The following is a 20,882-nucleotide window of genomic DNA, read 5'->3' on the forward strand; positions in this document are numbered from 1 at the left end:
TCAGCGAACCGACTCTCGGCACGAACGAAAAAACGCAAAGCGAGCGCGCCGCCCGGCGACGAGCGCACTCCGTCTAACACTCCATTATTCAATTAACTACATACTCATAAGTAATAAATCACCTTTAAAAAGAATATTGATTTATTTCGTATGATTTTCAATATTTTTTTTTGTAACAGGAAACATTTATATTTATAACGTATTTATATAATAATAGCATTTAAAAGATTGTTTATTATAATACCTAAAATTTAATACCTAGATTTATAATATTAATGTTTAATTGATGTAGATAATGTGTAATAATAGTAATTAATAGTAAATAACGAACGAATGAATGCAACCGAGTGCATATGTGTGTAGCGAGCAGGCGGCTGCGCAGGCGCGGCTGCGTAGCAGCGCGTAGCGCGTCTACGGCGTAGCGGGCTACGACGCCACCTACGCGCCTGTCTGCAGCAAACTAGATAAAAGTGGCCGATAAAAATGTCTTCAGTACCTAACGAATATGATTAATGAATTGACTTCATATTTAATCTATTACCTCGAACCTGCGCCTTTGGCCGAGTTACTTTTTGTGATATCCCTGTCTTTATTTTATTGAAATGCTTGTGTCGTGTGACTTTATTATCTGTACGAAAATTTATTGTTTATTAATAATTTGATTAAAATTGTAAATACAACTAAGTACGGTGTGACGTCACAATCTAGCGACGCCTCATTACTCATTAACAGTGGTCTTACATTACGGTAAATACAATCGTAAGAAATAATGCAATATTTATTACGTAATGCACAAAATTTTCATTTATTATAATTACAATACCTACTTTTAAAGGTACAAGATAGAAACGAATTATTATCTTAACGCGATGAGAGATATTGTGAAACGTTCCGACTTAGCTTCCCGACCGTCCTTATGAACCGTCTATGATCATTATTATCCTTAGGATAAAATTTTATATCATAATACATAAATATTAGAAAGTATGTATACGTAGTATTTTATCGTAACTAACATAGTCTTATACAGAAGTAATCGAGAAACTGTATCTACTTGAAACGGAACAGCGGTTCAAAGACGTGATTTTATACAATTCGAATTAGGCGAAAAATAATTACATTCATAGGTAAAATATGCGTAATATATAGTAGTATAATAATTATTAATATTTGACATTAATATTAAAAATAGAATAAAATATGTGTTGGTGGACGAGCTAGGAGCGTGGCGCGTGTGCGTCGAGCCGGCGCGCCTCGCTTATTGTCACGTGGCCGTCCGGGCTGCGGGCCCGCTGCGTCGACGCACGCCGCCGCCATGCTTGCGACACGTTAGAACCTCCATACAACTGCTCTTCATTTTCAAACTCCTACTCATTACAAAAGCTTGTTCCTAAAAAATTGTGACCCGTGAAACGCGCTCGGTGGGCGACGTTATAGTACATGCCAAGTAATTCTGTGTCTAGAAACGAAGGTCCCGCGCGCGTGGAGGGACATTAAGTTACATCTTAAAACTGTAATTTAACTATGAACAATAAAATAGTGAAGATATATCTCCCTGCGATTTAACTGTCTAGATGCATGTTTATATAATTATGAAATGTATTTTTTTGTAGTTTAATCCTTTAATATTCTGACAACACATCTACGGTACAGTTGAAAGCGAGAAAAGTTTGAAAAAATACCTGTTTAAGTAATAGACTATCTCTCGTTCACACGATAAAAAGTAGATTATTATTATTTACAATAGACAGGGTCTCCTCAGGGTCTTCGGGATAGGGGGTGGGTTTAAGGAAGGAGGATAGAGGGGGGTGGTGTTGCGGTCGACGGATCGGTCCGCGCGGTGGTCGGACGGATGAGACGACCGTCGCCGGCGCACGCGGGGCGCCCGAGGGGCACGCGGGGCGGCGCGGGGAGAGGGCGGCGGGGGCCGGTCGAGGAGATGTGTCGTGCGGGGCTGCCGCGGGACGTTACGCGACGCCACACCGCTCGCCACCTGCGCATACGACATATCGTTTCACATACTCTAAAGTCACATAATATTTATATAGGTACTCTAAAAGTAACCAAAAAAACCAACATCCTAGATATTAAATATTCAAAGAAAGTAATCTGGTACTTTCTTGAAAGTCAAATCCACTCGTGTTTTACAATGTCCCCCCTAATTCGGAAATACCTAATACTTAGATAACAATTAGATAATGGTAATCAATCAGTCTACTGTACAAGTTATTTGAGAATAAAAAATAAAAGTGTAAAAATAGGAGGACGATGAGTTTAACGCTAAAAATACTTACGTAAAATATTAGTGCTGAGACACTTTCAATGGTATCCATTGGTAAAAGCCGCAGGAATCAGGGGTCCCTGAAATGAGGAGAAAATGCCATCAAGTACTCTGTTTTAATCCAATTTTACTTTAATCCGAAAGGAAGATTTTTGACATTGCACTTAATGTCCTATCCGTTTCAATTCAGTTTTAAAATAAAGTCGAACTGCAAGCCATAATTGAATGGAAGTATAAAGCGTTCAGTCGAACATTATCCTCTCGGGGGACAGATTTAAAGGTAGTAAGTTTGGTGTTCGCAGTCGATAGAGCGGTAGAGGCTTGGTGGCCAACAAAATAAAAACAGTGAGCGGATGAGTTAGAGCTGCGCGCGACCGCTCGCCAACGGTAATTACACCGCTTGTTCTCCTTGATTTACTGTTATTGCCCGGGGGGCACTCCCGTTACCTAATAAGACCGTTTTACACCCGGGAACCACATGCGCCGCGGCCCGCCCGACGCCTGGACCGTTCATTCTCTCATTAGCGACATATTTGTTTTGCCCCGGCGATTACGGACGATTGAGTTAATATCCCATTTGATATATGACGCGCCTGCAACGGAAGGGTAGCTTATAGCCTCCGACCACCCGAATTAAGCGTCGAAACGTTAGCTCGTAAGTCTACGTCTACTTAAGTCAGTCCATCATTAGCAACTAGGCCGTTTTCGGTTTAAGTATCCAGCAAATGAAAGGAGCTTCCGCTCTTGAAAAATGTGTTCGAGATACGAGGACGTGAGGAGTTAAGATCTCGCCGGCGGCCGCACTGGCGGGCGCCGACAAGCAATGAAGACTGATGGCGTCTCAGAGAAGCAGTTATGGAGCGTGGTCGCAGTTTTAAAAAGCCATTACCCGCGGCACTGCACCGCGTAGATTGCCGCCCCGCCCGCTCGTCCCGCTCATATTTCGGAACACTTTATAATCGCATCTCTCACGCTTCACTCGCTCGCTAACTTATGGTGATTATGCTTTAAGAGCGACAAGGAAGATCGGTTCCATAATGAGATTGGACCGTCTCGCTAAAATTTTAGAGTGCCGTCGGCTGCTAATTGCGTCTGCGGTGCTCGGCGCGCAGCTCCAGGCGCGCGCGGCGCGTGTCCCTGCCCCGCTCATCAACACACCCACTAACTAACTGCTAACCATTTTTTTTTGTTCACAACGCCTCGACATTTTACTGGGCTCTGCAAATGATTGTGGCTATAAAGAAAATGCAAAAATGATTTCAACATCTCGAAGCGCGAATCAAAAGCCCCGAAGAAAAACAAAACAGAACAAGCATTAATTTGAATACCGTGACAGTTGAAACTTCCCAAACGAGGACAATTTTAGGAATTGCTGTCATTTGAATCGGCATTGGAATAGGCATTTTTGAACTCGACGTAATAAATTAAAAAGTTAATAACTAAGTTAACAAGTTTTAACATTTGTCCGTGATGAAAATACTAAATTGTTAATTTGTTTACTACCTTACCCAAAGGTTATTATCTAATATAATATAAGAGTAGATACTTAATATTTTATGATATCATAACTTTAAAATACGAGTATTTAAATCGTTCAATACAGTTTACCCTTCATTAAACATAATTTATTATTTTAATTAATAGCACAGTTATAAATGAAAGAGTAATAAAACTGTACACAGTTAACGTAGTAATAAGTAGCATATCCTAATAAAGTTTTAGCGCCCGAACCATTTCAGTTTGAAAGAAAGATGTTCGAAGCTTAATGATTTTTGATGCACATGTTGCACTAGTGCCAATCTACAATATTATTAATACATGTTTTAATGTTTTAATGTTTTAATGTTTATAATACATTTGTAATACATTTAAGTAAGCCACATAATATCGTTAGAGTTTGTGAAAATAGTATTGTAAGATTTGTAAGTTATCATGATCAAGTTGCAAGTTATTATAAACGAAGATATTCCGTACGTTTACCCAGTTTTCCTATCATAAATTCATAACTCATACGGCGCAATTCGGGAAATGAATTAGAGATTCACTAGACATGAAATAGTAAAGATAATATCTTAATATCTCTAATTCATTTCTTGAATAGCGCCGATAAACATAAACCAAATGAATGAATGAATGAATGCGAATGCAGCAGGATCTTACCGGGGTGTAATTGAGGGGCGCGCGGCTGACTGCGATCGCGGGGAATCCAGAGGGCTGGGGGCTGGCGGCCTGTACGTATCCGACGCTGTCCGCGGCCGAGCCGTACACGTCCAGCGCGGGCCCGGGCGAGCTGGCGGCGGGGAAGCCGGCGCGGCCGCCGGCGGCGTGTGGGGACGCTGGTGGCCCGAACCCGGCGGCTGCCGCTTGGTAGTTGTTCATCACTGTGGATGCAGAAGCACACAATGAAGACGTAGTTGAAGGGTGAGCAATTCGAAAATTGGCTCTTAGCACACTTTTGAGTGTAGTTTTATAAATTAAGAAAATTAGATTTCCTAGTTCCAAAGTTCCAAATTTATGACAACTAAGAACAATTTTCTGTATATCGATTTTTCCTTGAATAGGTACTCGATTTAAATTGCTCGTCCTGTATACTTAAGTGATCAGTTTTTTTAAAACAATTGACAAAAGCGTAAATCCAATCCTTTTTACATTATGAAAACAAACCTTCAAGCAGTCGAGGACATAATGGATATTCATATTTATGCAAGACCTTTGATTGATTCTGTTTTATGAGTACTTATAAATGCAAGGAAGATAAATTGAAATATTATAGGTTGTCATTAATAATCTGCATCGATTGGCCAATTACAAGAATATCGATTGTTTTGAAATACGGCCAACTGTTGCTCCAAACATTATATCATAATGTCACACAACATTTACATACATTATGTCTTGTTTCACTTATGGGGTTAAATCGGACAACTTATTGTCTCTTCGTAGTAACGAGTAAATTGTATATAATATTTGCATACCATGATACTGGTTCAAGTTTGTATTCAGAGATTATGATAAAAGATTGCCACGTGTTGCTAAACAAACCGAAGTAAAGAAAATATATTCGATTTAGTTCAAACATAATTATGTACTCATATTACCCGGTACACGATCATCTTATAATGGGACAACAATCTTTTTACCCCGGCGGAATTTTTATTTCAGTAAGGCCCTCAGCACACGGCGTCGTAACGTAAGAGGTGCGTAAGCGTGTCGTAATGCGCGCGTAGAACGAAGAGGAAGAAGAAGAAGTTCAAACAAGTCCGCACACGAAGCGTAGCGTATGAGATTTCTGTCGTAATTACGACAGTCGTAGTCTAATGCTGGCGTAAAAAACAAAGCGTAAAGAATATTTTATGAAAACAGTTTCTTCGTAATTAATTAACATGGGTGATAAAATACAAAAGTAAGATCGTCGATACATCCGCCGAAGACATCTGACGCCATGATTTCAACACTAATGAGATTTCACTTATAAACCTATTACGCTTATGCGACGATTACGCTTACGCGCGCAGAACTCTATGCGCCTCGTACTCGTAACGTTTTAAGATATGCCGTGTGCTGACGGCCTTAGTATATGCGGGCAATTGCACTAACCACCATTAAGCGTAAATTCGTTAGCTAGAAATGACTTGCTTTTAGATCAACTTTTAATTATGGTTTAAGTTTTATAATAATGTTTATCGTAAATTAATAACGTTTTAAAATTGAAGATTTGTATGATATGAGTTTATAGGTATACCTAAACGAGCGATTGACGAAATGTTATGTCAATATTTTATTTTATGAATCCCTCGTTTTTGTTGCGACGAAATTAATAAATTTAGATTAAACATTCTACAAAACTGTAACCATTACTTTCGACCGTATAATTATCTAGCCTCATAGCCATTGTATGGCCATTTCTAGCGTGTTTGTGTGTAAGTTTTGTGTCACATTGAGATATATAATGTGTAATATCCCCTACAGACTTACGGCCAGAAAACTCTGCTAGGTATACTGATAATTTTGGAGAATTCAGCGAATCATCCACATTCACGGCTTGTTCTCATTTATATTCTCGTCACCATCCAGCATGCATGTTTGTATGTAGGTGTAAGTGCGCCAGTATAACCATTGTAGTCTCATAATTACCTAAGCCCTAGCGACAGTGTGGTGTCATTCACTTGCCCGTGAAATCCCTTTAAAGTAAGAAAAACTCGATAGCGCCTGGAGACTCCCGAGGCCCAAATTGTTAAGACAAGGAATTCATTACATACTTCTTTCCCGGGAGTTTTGAGTCTTCTCGCCGTGAGTGTATAAAAGGTTTAAAAGAGTTCTGAAGTAATAGTTAATTTAATTACAAACTCACTACTCTTCTTACTATGTATTTAAAAATAATCAAAACTACAAGCAAAAAATTTATATGATTATGAAAATAAATAAAATAGTTTCCATTTCAAAAAGTACCTTATGGGTAATGCACAAGACCATGGCACACACTGACACTTGAGACACTTTAAAACAATTATTCTGTTCTACATAGAGCTCCACCACGAAGTTTAGGGTAGTATTATCATAAAAATGGTGTAATATTTTATGTATTATCTAAAATAATTACACGTACTAACAGAAGAAAAAGAAAAAATATTTCCACAAAAGGAACAAGAAAGACAAGTAAAGAAGTCGTTACACTGTTTCCGTTCTGGTGAGTTGTTGGTAATTATTGGACCAAATAAAGTTCGACATAAGCAGGTAACTAGTACAGAACATCTAATGTGACAAAGAAAACAGAAATGTAGAAACGACTAAAACAACATTAAAAGACACAAATACAAATACCTACAACGCTGATATCTCAAGCGACCAACGTGGTGTTATTAATGACTGTAATGAAATTTTGTGTTATTTCGTGTAAATTGTTAAACCTGTAGGTACAAAATGAGTGACTGCTTTAAGCGTCTAGTTAAATTTGGCGTGTTTTGACAGCGCTTTATTGTATTGTTGCGACAATGCGTTGCGTTAGTACAAAAGCAAAGTTTAGATTTAAAAAGTGGTGAAATGGGTGTGTTCGTGTGGTTATTGAAGTACATGCGCAGGATTGGTGGCGGACGGAGCGGCTGCTCACCTGAGAGCGCCTGCGCGAGCAGCGGTGTGTTGTTGTTCGGTGTCAGTTGGCCGTTGGTCAGGTCAACTGCAAACATACACACGGTTCGCATTCGCTCCATGTTCGAGTGACGCGCACTCTCGTTAGTGACACACACATCCATGACTGAACCATCGCATTTTTGAATTTCAAAAACTTGCCACCTCGCTCGCAACACCTCATCTTTTCTCAATTTAGCATATTGAACGGTAAAGTGACTATCGATGTAATCCCAACTCAATATTAAAGTTCTCCAGAGCGGATAAAGTTGGAGCGCGTAAATGCATGAATAATTTAGCCGTTGGAGACAGATGCCGTGCTGACGAATGAGGACAAGGAAGACTCCCCGGACTCAGATTATGTCGGAACAAAAAATATCACGTATGTCACGTGCATTCAAATGAAAAAGAGTACTCCGAGTTTCGCGGGTATAAATCACAGAGGGCGAAAAAACTTTTACAAACTATCCAGTAAATTATCCGACGTGAGTTCTCGCTGGCACGCGGCGGTGTGCTTATTGAATAGGGAAGCCATTAGCATACGGGGCACGTCGCAGCGTCTTGACGCCGCGCCCGCGCGGCTTACGCATTCCGCGGGGGTAACTTTGATACAGCTTGCCGGACTACGGCGGCGGGTGCATAACGATTGCGACGGACGCAATATGTCCACGTACCAGTGATTTATTCTCCGTCTGAGACTAACTTGTTATGCCGCTTACTAAATTAGACCAATTACGACGATTTGCAGCGAATTCAAGAAATGAAAAGTAGTCGTGATAAAATATGTATTATCAAAACGAGTGAATGTTTATTTTGGCAGAAAATCTTACTTATCAAGTAGCCGATTAATATTCGCTTGTCATTTTTTGCTTGCTCATAGTGTTACCATTAGCCCTATCGGCTTGTACGACAAATTTAATTTTTGTCAGATGCGCGAGTTATCATTTGGTGTGAAAAATGGAGGTCCGCGGTCGCACCAGGTGATTACCGGCCTGCGAGTGACTTTGCGAAAAAAGTACAATATAAGTAATGGAGGATGAATGATAGATGGCGTCGCGAGCCGGGCGGCCGGCGTGCGTCCCGTTCGTGCCCGCGACTGCGCCCGCTTCCGTTCTCGCTCGCGCTCTGCTCGGCGCGCCTCTGCTCGTACTAAAATGCTGACACGTTTTAATAACATTACTTTGCGTTGCGAGAGGCTATTTATTTTAGGGTTGCTGTGTACCAAAATATGAAGTGGAGTGTTAGTTCAGACACGTCCTTTGGTCGTTAGCGCGCCGATCAGTCAAACTTCATTTTTTCTCCATTACTATATGAAATAGGCTTTCTATTTAAGTAGCACTATTTATAACGAATACCAATATTTTTGCGGAAATAATATTTCTTTCGTCTGTTAAATCGGGAGGGCTCAAGGGACGATAAGAGCCGGTGAAACATTTGTTGAAAATGTTTAGTTACACACTGAACTCAAAATAATTAGGCGATTGAACCACAACTTCCTATTGCATGCTTTAGTTTATATTTCGACTCTCAATCCCGGACGCTAGTTATATTTGTATAGCTATATAAACGTTCAGCCTTAATAATCCGGCCGCAAAAATGGCAGTCAAGTGCCATAAATCTTTATTTATCCGTCTCAATCATAGACCATGGGTCGGTGGCGATCAAAGTCACCGCCAGGATCCGAGTCCGCCGACCTCAAATAATTTACGATTCAGTTTACAAGCACAGAGAAGCAACTCTGTTGTTAGTTCTAACGCCGGTCATATCTGCGTCCGACGTTAACTTCCAACTGGAAACTTGTGGGAATCACGATAAAATTGCGATCTGTCTTGGTTTCGAAATTGCCTACCGCGAGCAAGAAAAACACCAAACGGCGATAAGTGCACACTGAAAAAAAAATGAGCTAGCGAGCACACATTAAAGTGATTTCATTAAGATTAACTGCTATATACAATATCAACTAATGTACCTACGTACGTATGTAACGTACGAACAGTAAACTTTACTGCTTGGTTCGATAGGCTCATATGGAACTGTTTAAAGCATTAAACGTAACTGCAATTTCAATTGTTTTAAACGATTTTTTTTTCAGTGCACGCATGCATAACAATCTACATATGTACATACTTTAAAATTTGATATGAAATGTTAAGAAAAAATTATGAATGTTTTCGTTATAAAATTTTACTATATAGGATAGGATGTACCTAATAACTACATTTTACTTTATGCTGCACTCAATTAAATTAATTTGATATGTTTTATAATGCATATGTAGATATATCGTTACCTAGTACCCATAGCATATCTTAGTTTTGCTTAGTTTGGAGTTAGATAAATCTGGGTAAGATAGTCCCCAAATATTTATTTATGTATTTCTTAATAACAGGTCAAAAGTAACGTTTCTGGTAAATGAAATGTAACTTTTGACACTGACCGATCATATCCATAACAAATCCATATCATATTCATAACCTGTTACTACAATCAGAATACGCCTCCATTTTACTCGTATGATGTGTACCTACTTAGTTGACCGCATACCTATACGTATTATCTCTAAAGGGGCCCACTGATTAACAGTCCGCCGGACGGTACCGGCCTGTCAGTTAGAACAAAATTTTGTCAGTTCCGAACAACTGACAGGCCGATACCGTCCGTCGGACTGTTAATCAGTGGGCCCCTTAAAATTCACATTTAAGATCTCGCGATCTGTCAAGAGGCCGTTAATGGAAATGTAGGCTGTCTCAACTCCGCACACTTGGGTCAGCGTGTTAACAAGATGAGTGATGTGCTAATATTCGCCAAGTATGTTCCACCTTCCAGGTGAGCATACATCTATAAATTCAGGAGCCGTCCTGCGAGAGCTATTCGAACTTTCATAATTGCGAAGTTCGGGGGAAACTTAATAATTCTTCTTCAGAAGTGGGATGACGGCCGAATGGAAATATTCACAGAGCGTACTCGCGTAACACCCGCCCTTCAAGCTACTATATTACTTACAAGTACCAGCTTTTTATATCCTCCACGCAATATAAAAAGTTTTACATGAAAATATTTGGATGGTGTGTTGCGGAGTTTTTGAGTTAAATGGTGTGTGGGGAAGTTTTACTTTGAGTTAAACTTACAAATTTTTATTACGGCGTATCTATGCTTTCAAAGTGCGGAGTTAATACGTATAAAAGATGTATAATGTGCCGTACATCGCTTCATACATTAAACATATTGTACCACAATGTATAACCGCATTCTACATTTCTAAGGAGCATTAATAAAACAAAGGTATCTCGAGCAACAATGCAGTTGCAACAAAGCAGCGTAAGTTAACGCTCCCACAGCGATGCTCGTAATCGCGGAGGGCATCACTCGTCGATAACATATGCGCAATTACCGACATTCGCTGTCGGATTGAAATGTTTTATATGAGCGGTTACGGGAGGCCCATCCGCACACGTCTTGCCGTAAACGTATATTTAATAGACGCCATCAATAACTCCTCGAGATGATACGCTTTGTGGGTTTTCGCGATGGTTTAGCCGTTGGGACTTATCTCAATTGCAAATTAATCGAATTTCTATGCTGGGTGGCCGAGGAGTGGCCATCGCGCACGCGCCAACGCCCGGATTTGTAATTCAAAGAAGCATGCGTCCTTTCTTTAAATCTCTCCCCGGACTATATTTTAGTGCGGTTCGCCGCTAATTCAATAAGCTGTTTACTTTGGCGCGGTCATGCGCACCTACGTCATCCTGGTTCAGTCATGGACACGAATGTTAATCTGTACAAGTAAAGCGACATTAAAGAAGCAAAATGAAACATAGACAAACATTTTTAGTTAAAACCCTTTAACACACGCTTCAAGTACTCAAAAAATGCTACTTAATTGATTACTATCTATAAAATTGGTTAAAAATTTTCTACATTGTTTTAATACAAATTTTAACGATACTCTCCATCAATTTGGATTTACTACTACATTGTAAACTACAATAGTGAAATAACGCAGAATTATTCTAGACTAGTTTTATAAAAATAATTTGTCTATTCTAGTTGCAATTTGTAAATTAATTTTAACATTGTATTACAATTTACCTAAGGCACAACATTGTTCAAAATACAGTCTAAGTCTATGTATCTTAAAACTAAACAATAATATTCAACACGCTATAAAGAGTTTGCACCACCAATCACAAATTATGTTGACCATTTTGCTATCTAGTCATTTACAAAGAACAGCTCTACCAACTGTATCAATTACTGATAAAAGCAAAGTTTTGCCATCCTGTTATTTAGCATTAAATACATGGGGCCCTTAATACTGACACTAGTTTTGAAGCTTTGCTAAATTACATAAAATCAAATAGTCCACCATTATTTTAAAACAATCTAGACTATTAATACCGATTGAAAATCTTCTAATTTAAAATTGGTTAATTACGATAACAGATCTACAGACTTTTGATTACTTTGACACGCTTAAACGTTTCTATTTCTTAGTCTATTCTAGTTTCTATCAGAATTCACTAAAAACTAATTCAGCATTATGTTTATCTATTGAAAATCTACCACACTTGGATTTTAACGTATGAAACTTTAACAACAATTTATCCAACGATATAAACTATTCTATATTTTCAAAATGGTATAGTACCTTACTGATCAACTCGATAATGTTCAAATAGAAAATTACTCGCCCTAGTTTCGTCGTCGTCACACTCCATTCACCATACTGCTGTTTCTCTTGTTTTTCTCTCCACCGATTTTTTTGTTTATGCTCACTCATATATTTGACAATTTGTGCTATAGCGTTCGTAAATCCTCTATCCCTTGCAGGGATATGAAAGGTAATATTACTTTCGTTGTAAAGCAGCAGTGTGGAGTGTAGAGAAAGCTACGTCGACGAGTGCTATTACGACACAGAACGCCAAGGCTTTGGCTGGGGCATTGGTGTTACCAGAAACCTGACGCAAGGAGACGAGTGGCTAATGCGCACGAGAGCGCTACCGGACCGACCATGCAGGGGAGAAAGGATTTACTACGCAAACATCCCGGGTTTCTGCGCTGAATTCGTGCGCTCAACTGAACACTAACTAGAAGAGATTAGTATGCTAATAGTCACCATTATGGTCCCATGGACACACTTCCATTCGGTGAAACACTACATTAAAGTTTATAGGCGATGGAGCTCGCTAGACTAGCGTGTTTATAGTCAAAATCTATAGACATCCATAAAATAAAATAATCATCTAAAACAACAAACTAAATTATAAATTCTGACCCATCCAAACACAGCACTCGTGATCTAAGACAGCGATGGATGGTCGCCGGTCGCTATGATCGACAGCTATGTCTATATATGTACATGATGGACTAAGAATGGTCAAAAGTAGCCGGCGTCTCGAGCCACGTTCCGACCAAGCAACAAGCACTAAACGTAATAGTTACTAACACAATTAACGGTCAAATATCTTAAATTACAAATGGAGTTGGCACAGTTTGCGACACGCGGCCACTCGCCGCCTCGCCAGCTAATTATTTGGATTCAACCCGACGGCTGTGTGACCCTTTAAGGGATTTTGTTTTAATGCGCTAATTTCGCTGAAGCATTGACTTGAAACTTTTTTAAACGAATCGAGAATTTAATCCGCTGTCTTTGTAGGTACAATATATGAGCAATATTTTGTCGGAAAGGCGAAGCTGAATAATTCAGTTTTGAGTTGAAAGCATTAAAGTGGCCGAATTAGGTAGTGTAGGCGTCTTCGGTACCTAGATAGTGCATTCTGGGGGTGAACGTGTAGAATGCGAGGAATGCGGATTACGCGTGCGAGGCGGCGGCGGCAGCGGTCACCGGGCGTCCCCGGCGGTGACTAGTGCATGCACTCGGATTGCAAGTTGCACGCTTACCGGCCGGTTGCGCAGCGGCGCGCCGCGGACACCACGCTGCTAGTGCCGCATTGGATGAGTCAGAAAACGAAAGCCACCGTTAGAACACATCGAAATTACGGCCGCGGTGCGCTTTCCTGAACCCATGTAAGGAGTAATCTAACTTCACCACTCGCTAGCCAACTCCTCGCTAACACACTATCTCTTCCAGTTATTTTGGTCGCAATCGATATGCGAACGACCGGTAAATAAGTGAGGCCGTGATTGACCTGTATTACAAAACGATCAATTGGACAATAAGCGATAAACGTTTTGCTTAATACAACGGCAATTTCCTTTATTTTAAAATATAGCGACTTCACAATATGACAAACTTACGGATAATGATATATATAAGACGATATGTTAGAACAGCGATAAGAACATTTCTATTGACTTATTATTAAGAAATAGACTTATTGAAATATGAATTTGACAAGTGTTTACATTACAATGTTAAAAGTAATGCGCCGTTGACGACGCTATTTCTTATAATATAGGTACCTAATTATTTATATAAATGGTATGACTTCCTGAGGGAGACCGCAATTTCCTGATTAAATTCGAAGTGAATTTGCTCAAGTGACTTGCAACGGGCTATATGGGCGAACCTAGTCGGGCGATCATCGGCACACATCTGCGAATCCGGGCGGGCTCAAAGTTATTTATAAACCCTTAGTTTTTGCGACATTGCATTCCTGGATCCGCGGCAGGGTGGCGGAGGGAATTATACCAAAGAGATATTCGTTCGAGAAAAGTTTTATTTATGTTCTTAGATGTATCCGGGAGCCGTTAACGGGTGGTGGTGGAAATAGGGAGTGGTATAGCGACGTGGAGGGCTCCCCGGGAGTACGACCGACGATGCGCTACGAGCCCTGCCCGAGCACCACCGGGCTAACGTACTCGGCGCCGACCAAGAGCCGACTTTCCGCCGGGATAACTCCTACTACACCTGCGGCAACAAAAAATAAGGCTACAAAGCTGGTCACGCAGTCACTGACCGCTCAAACCAACTCACATGTCTGCAAATAAATCAAAATTTAAAAATAAACTGACAAAAACCAAATGTGTTTTGCAACTTATGCGCTGATCTACCTACTTGAACATAAGATGAAAACAAAAACCAACGGGTCCAAAATATATCATTACTCTTAGAAATAGTATGAAAAACGGAGTATATCGCCCGGGGCTCCACTCATCGAATCTTTATGGGGAAACTTGGAATTGATAGTTTCCTGTTTACTATTTTCGGGGTATTTAAAATTGTTTGCACGCACAGACACGGAACGATAGACTTGGCTTTATTGGGTTTTTGTACCCGTATTCAAACTATCTGCATCACGCACTGCCACGATGCGGGGAGGGGGCATTTATTGAATCAATCAAACTATCACAAACATACGGTTATTTACTAATATTTCATTTGGCGTTAGTACATCTAGACACGCACTGGGAACTCAAACGGAGTCAATATGTAGTCCAGCTGCCCGGAGTTTGATTTTTTTGGAGGACGGTTTGGTACATAATAATGGAAGTACCATTAGGGCTCCAATGATACTTCCAAGCATGACGGGCGCGAACTGATGCAACCGTTGCATGTTATAATATTGCTCCATCCTAAATAGGAGTAACTTATTTCGTCTTATGGTAATATAAACCTTATTGTTATTTATGACTAGTTTAGAGGATGGCGATAAGGACGGTCGCTCACTTCGGTGATAGCGATTTAATGATCAAACATTAACTTATAGTTATGTAGTAATTTTGATATCACACTTTAAATTTTGACAAAACGTAATTGCGAGGTTTGGTAAGCGATGGCCAATGAAGCACATACTTGCCACAAAAAATTGACAGTTAGATATATCGTAAAAGAGCGGTACATAAGGCCGAACCAAACTGGATGCGTTTGCATAGGTACTCCTAATGTGGTTCGGTCTTTACTGCCCTTGAAATTCGTTGCACCGTTACATGAATACAATGAACCACTCCATAACAACAATAACACGAAGAAGAGCATAAAATAGTAGCATTCAAAAATATCATACAACAATAACAATAAATTTTATAATTACTTCATTTTATATAGAGTCGTGTAAATATAATTATAATAGAGAAATTACTTTTCGAACAAAAAATACACAATAGTTATTAATGTAGGTATTATAGTGAATACAAGATACAAATTTAGTAATAAATTATATTATCAAGCTCGATAAAGTTTTTATTATTTATATACGATTGGCATAGGAAGTGAGAAACTATCTAAACTAGTCTAGCTACGGGAAGCTAAATAACAAAACTGCTAAATGTACATTGGTTAGAAGTACTCATCCTCTAAACTTAGTAATTTGAAATTAACGGCTAGTAAGTAACCTTTCTACTACCTATCCCTTAACTATCTAGGTCAGATTATTTTACTTATCTAACTTTAAACTCTTAGTTAAATACAAATCTAAATTCAGACTGACAATAATACTACCTACGTGTATATCCAACGTCAATTTAAACTCCATCATAGAATTAAAAAAAGAGCATAAAATAAGAATTAGAGAACGTTAAAAACTATCATTTGGTACAGAATGCGTCTTGTAATATTATTGTTGGATAATGTATGAAACAACGAAGACAATGACAAATGACTTTTATTCATTTTATTGTACGAAAGTACGGCGCGGGCTTATGCCCGTCATTTCGTATGCATGCACTGGGACATAGAAGCCCCTACTACGAACTAATACAAGCAGTCGAATATAGCTAAAAATGAGAAGCATACTTTTCTTATGCTTAGCTCACGCCCATGTCGGGTAACTGTTGGGACAATGTTCTTGTATAAATGTCATCTTCTGTACACAGTTTGTCAATAAAGTGTTTCTATTCTATTCTATTCTCAATGAAAGTCTAAAAATATAGCCCTGTCAGAGTTCCTTATAAAAAGGTCTTGTGTAGGTAAGGTACCTGATCTTTGAAATCTAATAGCAGTAGGTATTATCGTCAGTCAGGCCTAGCCTAGTTTCTAATGAATTCGAAACTATCATCTACAAAGTGAAATTGAAGATTTCCTGAATATATGGACTATTAAAAAGACTACAAAGTGCCTAATGCGTCTAGTTATTATAATATCTATTTGGTATATTATAGAGAACTACATTGATACTAAATTTAAATCTATTATTTTATATGTATATCTACGTGTATTAAGTAGTACATATCTAAGAAGTCCTGAAGAGCTATGTAAAATTTTTTTATGCATATGATGACTGCATCGTTTTAGCGTTGACTGTGACTTTTACTACATTGTACATTAGAAAAAAATAATAATTGTCTCGCCTGATGTTCAGAGATATGAAAACCAACAAGTTTCTGGCAAAATTTCATTATTCGTTCTACAAGTTTCAAATACTGGAATTAACTACTTATGTACGTATCATTAATTTAAATGTGACTGTCTTAAATGTTTGGCGCACTTTAGAAGCTGATAAATACAAATAATGAAACACTTTTTTACTTCTCGATAGCAGTTTCGCGCTCGTGGTAGCACACAATAATTTCACCGAGTTATTTGCCATCGTAGTGCGAACTATGTGTAAACTATGCCCTTGCGACTCGCATCTTTTCTGGCAACTGAGGCGGTGTATTAAAATGTAGAAGCAGCGAAAATTTCTTATTATTTTTCGAAATAGGTTTAAATCTAAAATATGTTCTAGTAAAAATATTGTTATTTTTTTCATTATCCCAGTACATATATTCGTACGTATTGCAGGTTAAAATATAAATATTCCTGTGGCAAAGTCAACATGCTACTCTATTAATGATGATGGTAAATACACACATGCCATCGATCTCATTATGATTTCAGCAGCGTAATGTAGGTATGTCTGGGGGTGTAATTAATTTATGATGTACTTAAATATCGCTGTAGATGACGTTACCAATAAGCTGGCGTGTCGGCGGAGGAATGCTAATGGCCGTAATGGACCTACATTAATTGCGGGCGGTCGCGCGGCATACGCACGTTGCGGTCGCGGGCCCGCGCCGGTCGCCGGTCGCAGACTACTGCTACCCGCCGATTCACAGTTACTGGTACCAAGAAAATGATACCTACCATATTATATAATACACGCTCTTTAAATGTCACCCTCAATAATTAATCTTTTATTTAATGTAACAGTACCGTTGGTATTATCTAATTTTGTTTTTGTAATAAGTAGTTCTTATACCGTGATCGAGCGGCTAAATTGCCTCCGTAAGACCATTAAATAAAAAAGTTCGTATGGGACACTGTAATTATTGGGCCGGTTCTATAGTTAAATAATATTTACAACTAAACGAACGCCTACAATCAGTGTCATTTTGTGAGCCAGCCTGTAGAAACGTCTGACTCGCGTGTCGTAAAACGCTCACTCGAAAGTAATTAACGCGGAACGATTTGTACGACTAATACGAAAGAAAAACTACCCTAAGCGCGGTCACCGACTTTGCTGCGATAGCATCGACCACCGCCAAGTTCTCCAAACAGACCGCAATCGAATACAAACTGAACTATGGTTTACGCGCAAATCTCTCAGTTAGAATTCTCAATTGAATTCGCGTTTTCGGATTCTGTATGCTGGGCGGTGTTGGGACCAAAAAAAGTGTAAAGTCAAAGCTTAGTGGCGCAATTATAGCTGAGTGAAGGCGGCTCAATCACGGAGTGTGGACAAATAAAGAGGAGAGTATTTTTACAGCTGTGCTCTGTTACGGCACTTATTAGGGAACCCCCACTCGCGCCCTATATCGAATCGCCTTTCAATGCAACTCACTGACCTCAAAAGTATCGTAAGAGTCAAGCAAAAATTTACATTCTGGCCTCATTTTGGGCTCTACTACCGACCTCAGGAGGACTACGTTTAATTAGTGGAAATTCTTTTTCGTCGGTTCGAGATTTACATAGAAGTCACCGCAAAAAGGACGTCACTTTTTCAGTACTTTTGTTTGAATCTGTTTAAATCTCTTTTAAAAGCTTTTGCTGTTAATGAGGGGCCGGCGATTGTGCGATACTAGTCCGGCGCGAGCGCGGGGGCAGACTTGCGGGCGGGGGTGTGTGGAGCGAAGGCAAACACGGTATTTGCGCTAGAGTGTTTGCACGACGCGTAGCATTTGAGAATCGTTAGGGCGACTCGTTGGTAAACATCGAGCGAGGTGCTCACGATTGGCCGGATTTTCTAGACAAAATTCTGGAGATAAACAATAAACATCATTTCTCAAAACATGGACGTTTTGTAATTGACAGCTTGGCAGATTTATCTAGATGGCTCAGTCGTTTTTAAGGGTGTTAAATTGTTAGTAAAGTTGTTATTAGTGAAAGTTTACACAAATGAAAGTTTTGTTTTAGAACAAGTTAGTTGAAATCACAAATTAGAAGTAGTCACCACAATTACGAGAATCAGTGCTCGGATGCGATTTTAATGACGGGATAGAAAAAACTAAAATAAATCTACGGCAACGATTCGAAATATGTATCCAACTATAGGTATCTTGTATCGAGTGACAAGTGGTCCGTTTAATCCGATATCTGACGCACTTCTCGTTGATCGAGTTACAAAACGGTCGAGATATCAAATGAAACGGGGCCGAGTGTAGCGCGACAAATGGAAGCGAATCGTTGCCGCCGGAAGTTAGCGGTTAGTGGAATGCATTGTCGCAGGCGCGAGTTCACAGATGCATGGCGTGTACATTGTAGACGCCGCTCAACTCGAGCGGATGGTAAGGCAAGAGTGTCGCCAAGTGGTGGTAGTGATTGCCGGACAGTTGGTGGTGCAAGCTCGTCAAGGGATTACCTGCAGGGTATGGCAGCCCGAAGCTAGGATAGCCCGAATAGCTCCGTCCTGCCGCGTAGGCGGCGTATGCTGCGGGGAAACCTGTACAACAAACGAAACACATTAAACAACCGCTTTGTAAAGCTCCGCCGTGAGAAGCAAAGGTTAATTGTCAGGTTGCATGCTTTCTTTGAAACTTTGGAATCGATTGTACAAATGTGTCGACTCTCTTTTCTTGGCCGTGATATTTAAAACTTGTTCTATGTTCCTAAAACTTGTCCTGGTGGCCCAATTCTAAAATAGAGCTGTCTCACTGAAAACATAGGTAAGTGTATCGTACATACTTCATCGTACGACATCGTTTTGGACAATGTCCAGCGGAATATATTTTGTAAACATCGTTTCATGTTGCGCACTGTAAGTGAAGTAACGACGGCTTTATTAAACAGCTACAGCGTCGCTAATACTGCATGTCATTAACAATCTATCTATGCGTATCGTTTTGCTAAACAAAAGGTAATTACACTATTTCAAAACATGACATTAATACTAAAACAACTAGTTATAACAATGGTACCATGGTTTCATTAACATGTAGGTATGTACTAAAAATCTACTTGTTCATCACATTTCCGATATCAACAAAGTCCGGCAAATATAAAATGTAAAATGAATGATGGCCGGACCCGTCCACAGCGGCTGATATGATTACTACACCGGATCGTTTATCATATTATTGCCAATCAAAATAGTGTATCTGTCAGGCTCCGCGATCCATCATACGGTAGATGGACGTACAGCGCGACAGGCTGATGTTCGATAATTCATTAATTAAATGTACTAACACCTACTAACACTTAAACTGACTCGCCGAGTTAATTATTACTGCCATAATCCATTTCCATAACCCCAATAAGGACAAGTTCATTAATTAACATCGAAAAGTTTTTCGAGAGACATAAAGGACGCGTCATTCCAATGAGAAATGATCTGAGAGATGCAGGGTAGCAGAATGAAGTGACTTTGGTAAAAAAATATGCAGTAAACTTACCGTCAGGAAGAGCACCCAATGACCACATGAAATCTAGAAATGTAAAAACATTTACATAAATCGATCGATTCTTACACTTAGAAATGTGTCAAATTGATATAATAAGAGTTATTTGACATTAATGTGCCGGGAGACACTATTTTGCTTGGCGAAAAGTGTTGCTAATTATTAGATAATATCAATACTGATTGTATAAAGAGTGTGGAGTTATAATTAATAATGAATGTTTTGAATAGCGTTCATTGAAAAGTGTTCCGCCACCGACTGTATGATCAGTGGCTCAGGGGGTATGTTAGTTATGTCATCAATGATGATAATATAGTAGCTAATTTAACATGTTAATCTAATCTACACATTGTTAGTCTAACGCTAAACATGTTAAACAAACAGACGTTTTCAAATATTTTGGAAATGATATTTATTAAACTAGACTACCGATTACCTACTTTAAACGTTAATACAATTAATTCTATTAGTTGACGAGAACTACGATTATAATACAAATTTCAGTGTATCATTATAACTTTACTGCTTTAAGAACAGAAGGGTCTAAAAAATCTACACAACTAAATCAAACAAATGATGAACACCTGTTTAGTCTTAAATTGGTATAATATAGCATATAATAAATAATAAGAATACTAAATATGAACATCTATGGTATTCGATATTTATCTAAAATTAGGTGACTATACATACACACAAAGAT

General features: G+C 39.1%; 1 protein-coding gene across 6 annotated transcripts in view; it reads right to left on the reverse strand.

Annotated features, from left to right (window-relative positions):
- Positions 1 to 240: 240 nt before the first annotated feature.
- LOC134792767 (RNA-binding protein Musashi homolog Rbp6) overlaps positions 241 to 20,882 on the reverse strand; it is a 574,739-nt gene continuing 554,097 nt past the window's right edge. For 2 of the 6 annotated variants that reach the window (XM_063764091.1, XM_063764095.1), the window contains 6 exons: positions 20,174 to 20,206; positions 19,144 to 19,224; positions 7,389 to 7,454; positions 4,442 to 4,662; positions 2,295 to 2,361; positions 241 to 1,993 (listed from right to left, as the gene is read on the reverse strand). In XM_063764091.1, coding sequence (XP_063620161.1) covers positions 2,320 to 2,361; positions 4,442 to 4,662; positions 7,389 to 7,454; positions 19,144 to 19,224; positions 20,174 to 20,206 — 443 coding nt within the window. In that variant the 3' untranslated portion in view covers positions 241 to 1,993; positions 2,295 to 2,319. Of the gene's footprint in view, positions 1,994 to 2,294; positions 2,362 to 4,441; positions 4,663 to 7,388; positions 7,455 to 14,067; positions 14,277 to 19,143; positions 19,225 to 20,173; positions 20,207 to 20,882 lie in introns of those variants that run through there. The other 4 variants (XM_063764092.1, XM_063764093.1, XM_063764094.1 and 1 more) reach the window with 4 other exon arrangements.

This window comes from Cydia splendana, chromosome 8 (assembly GCF_910591565.1).
Source record: "Cydia splendana chromosome 8, ilCydSple1.2, whole genome shotgun sequence".
Classification (NCBI taxonomy): Eukaryota; Metazoa; Arthropoda; class Insecta; order Lepidoptera; family Tortricidae; genus Cydia; species Cydia splendana.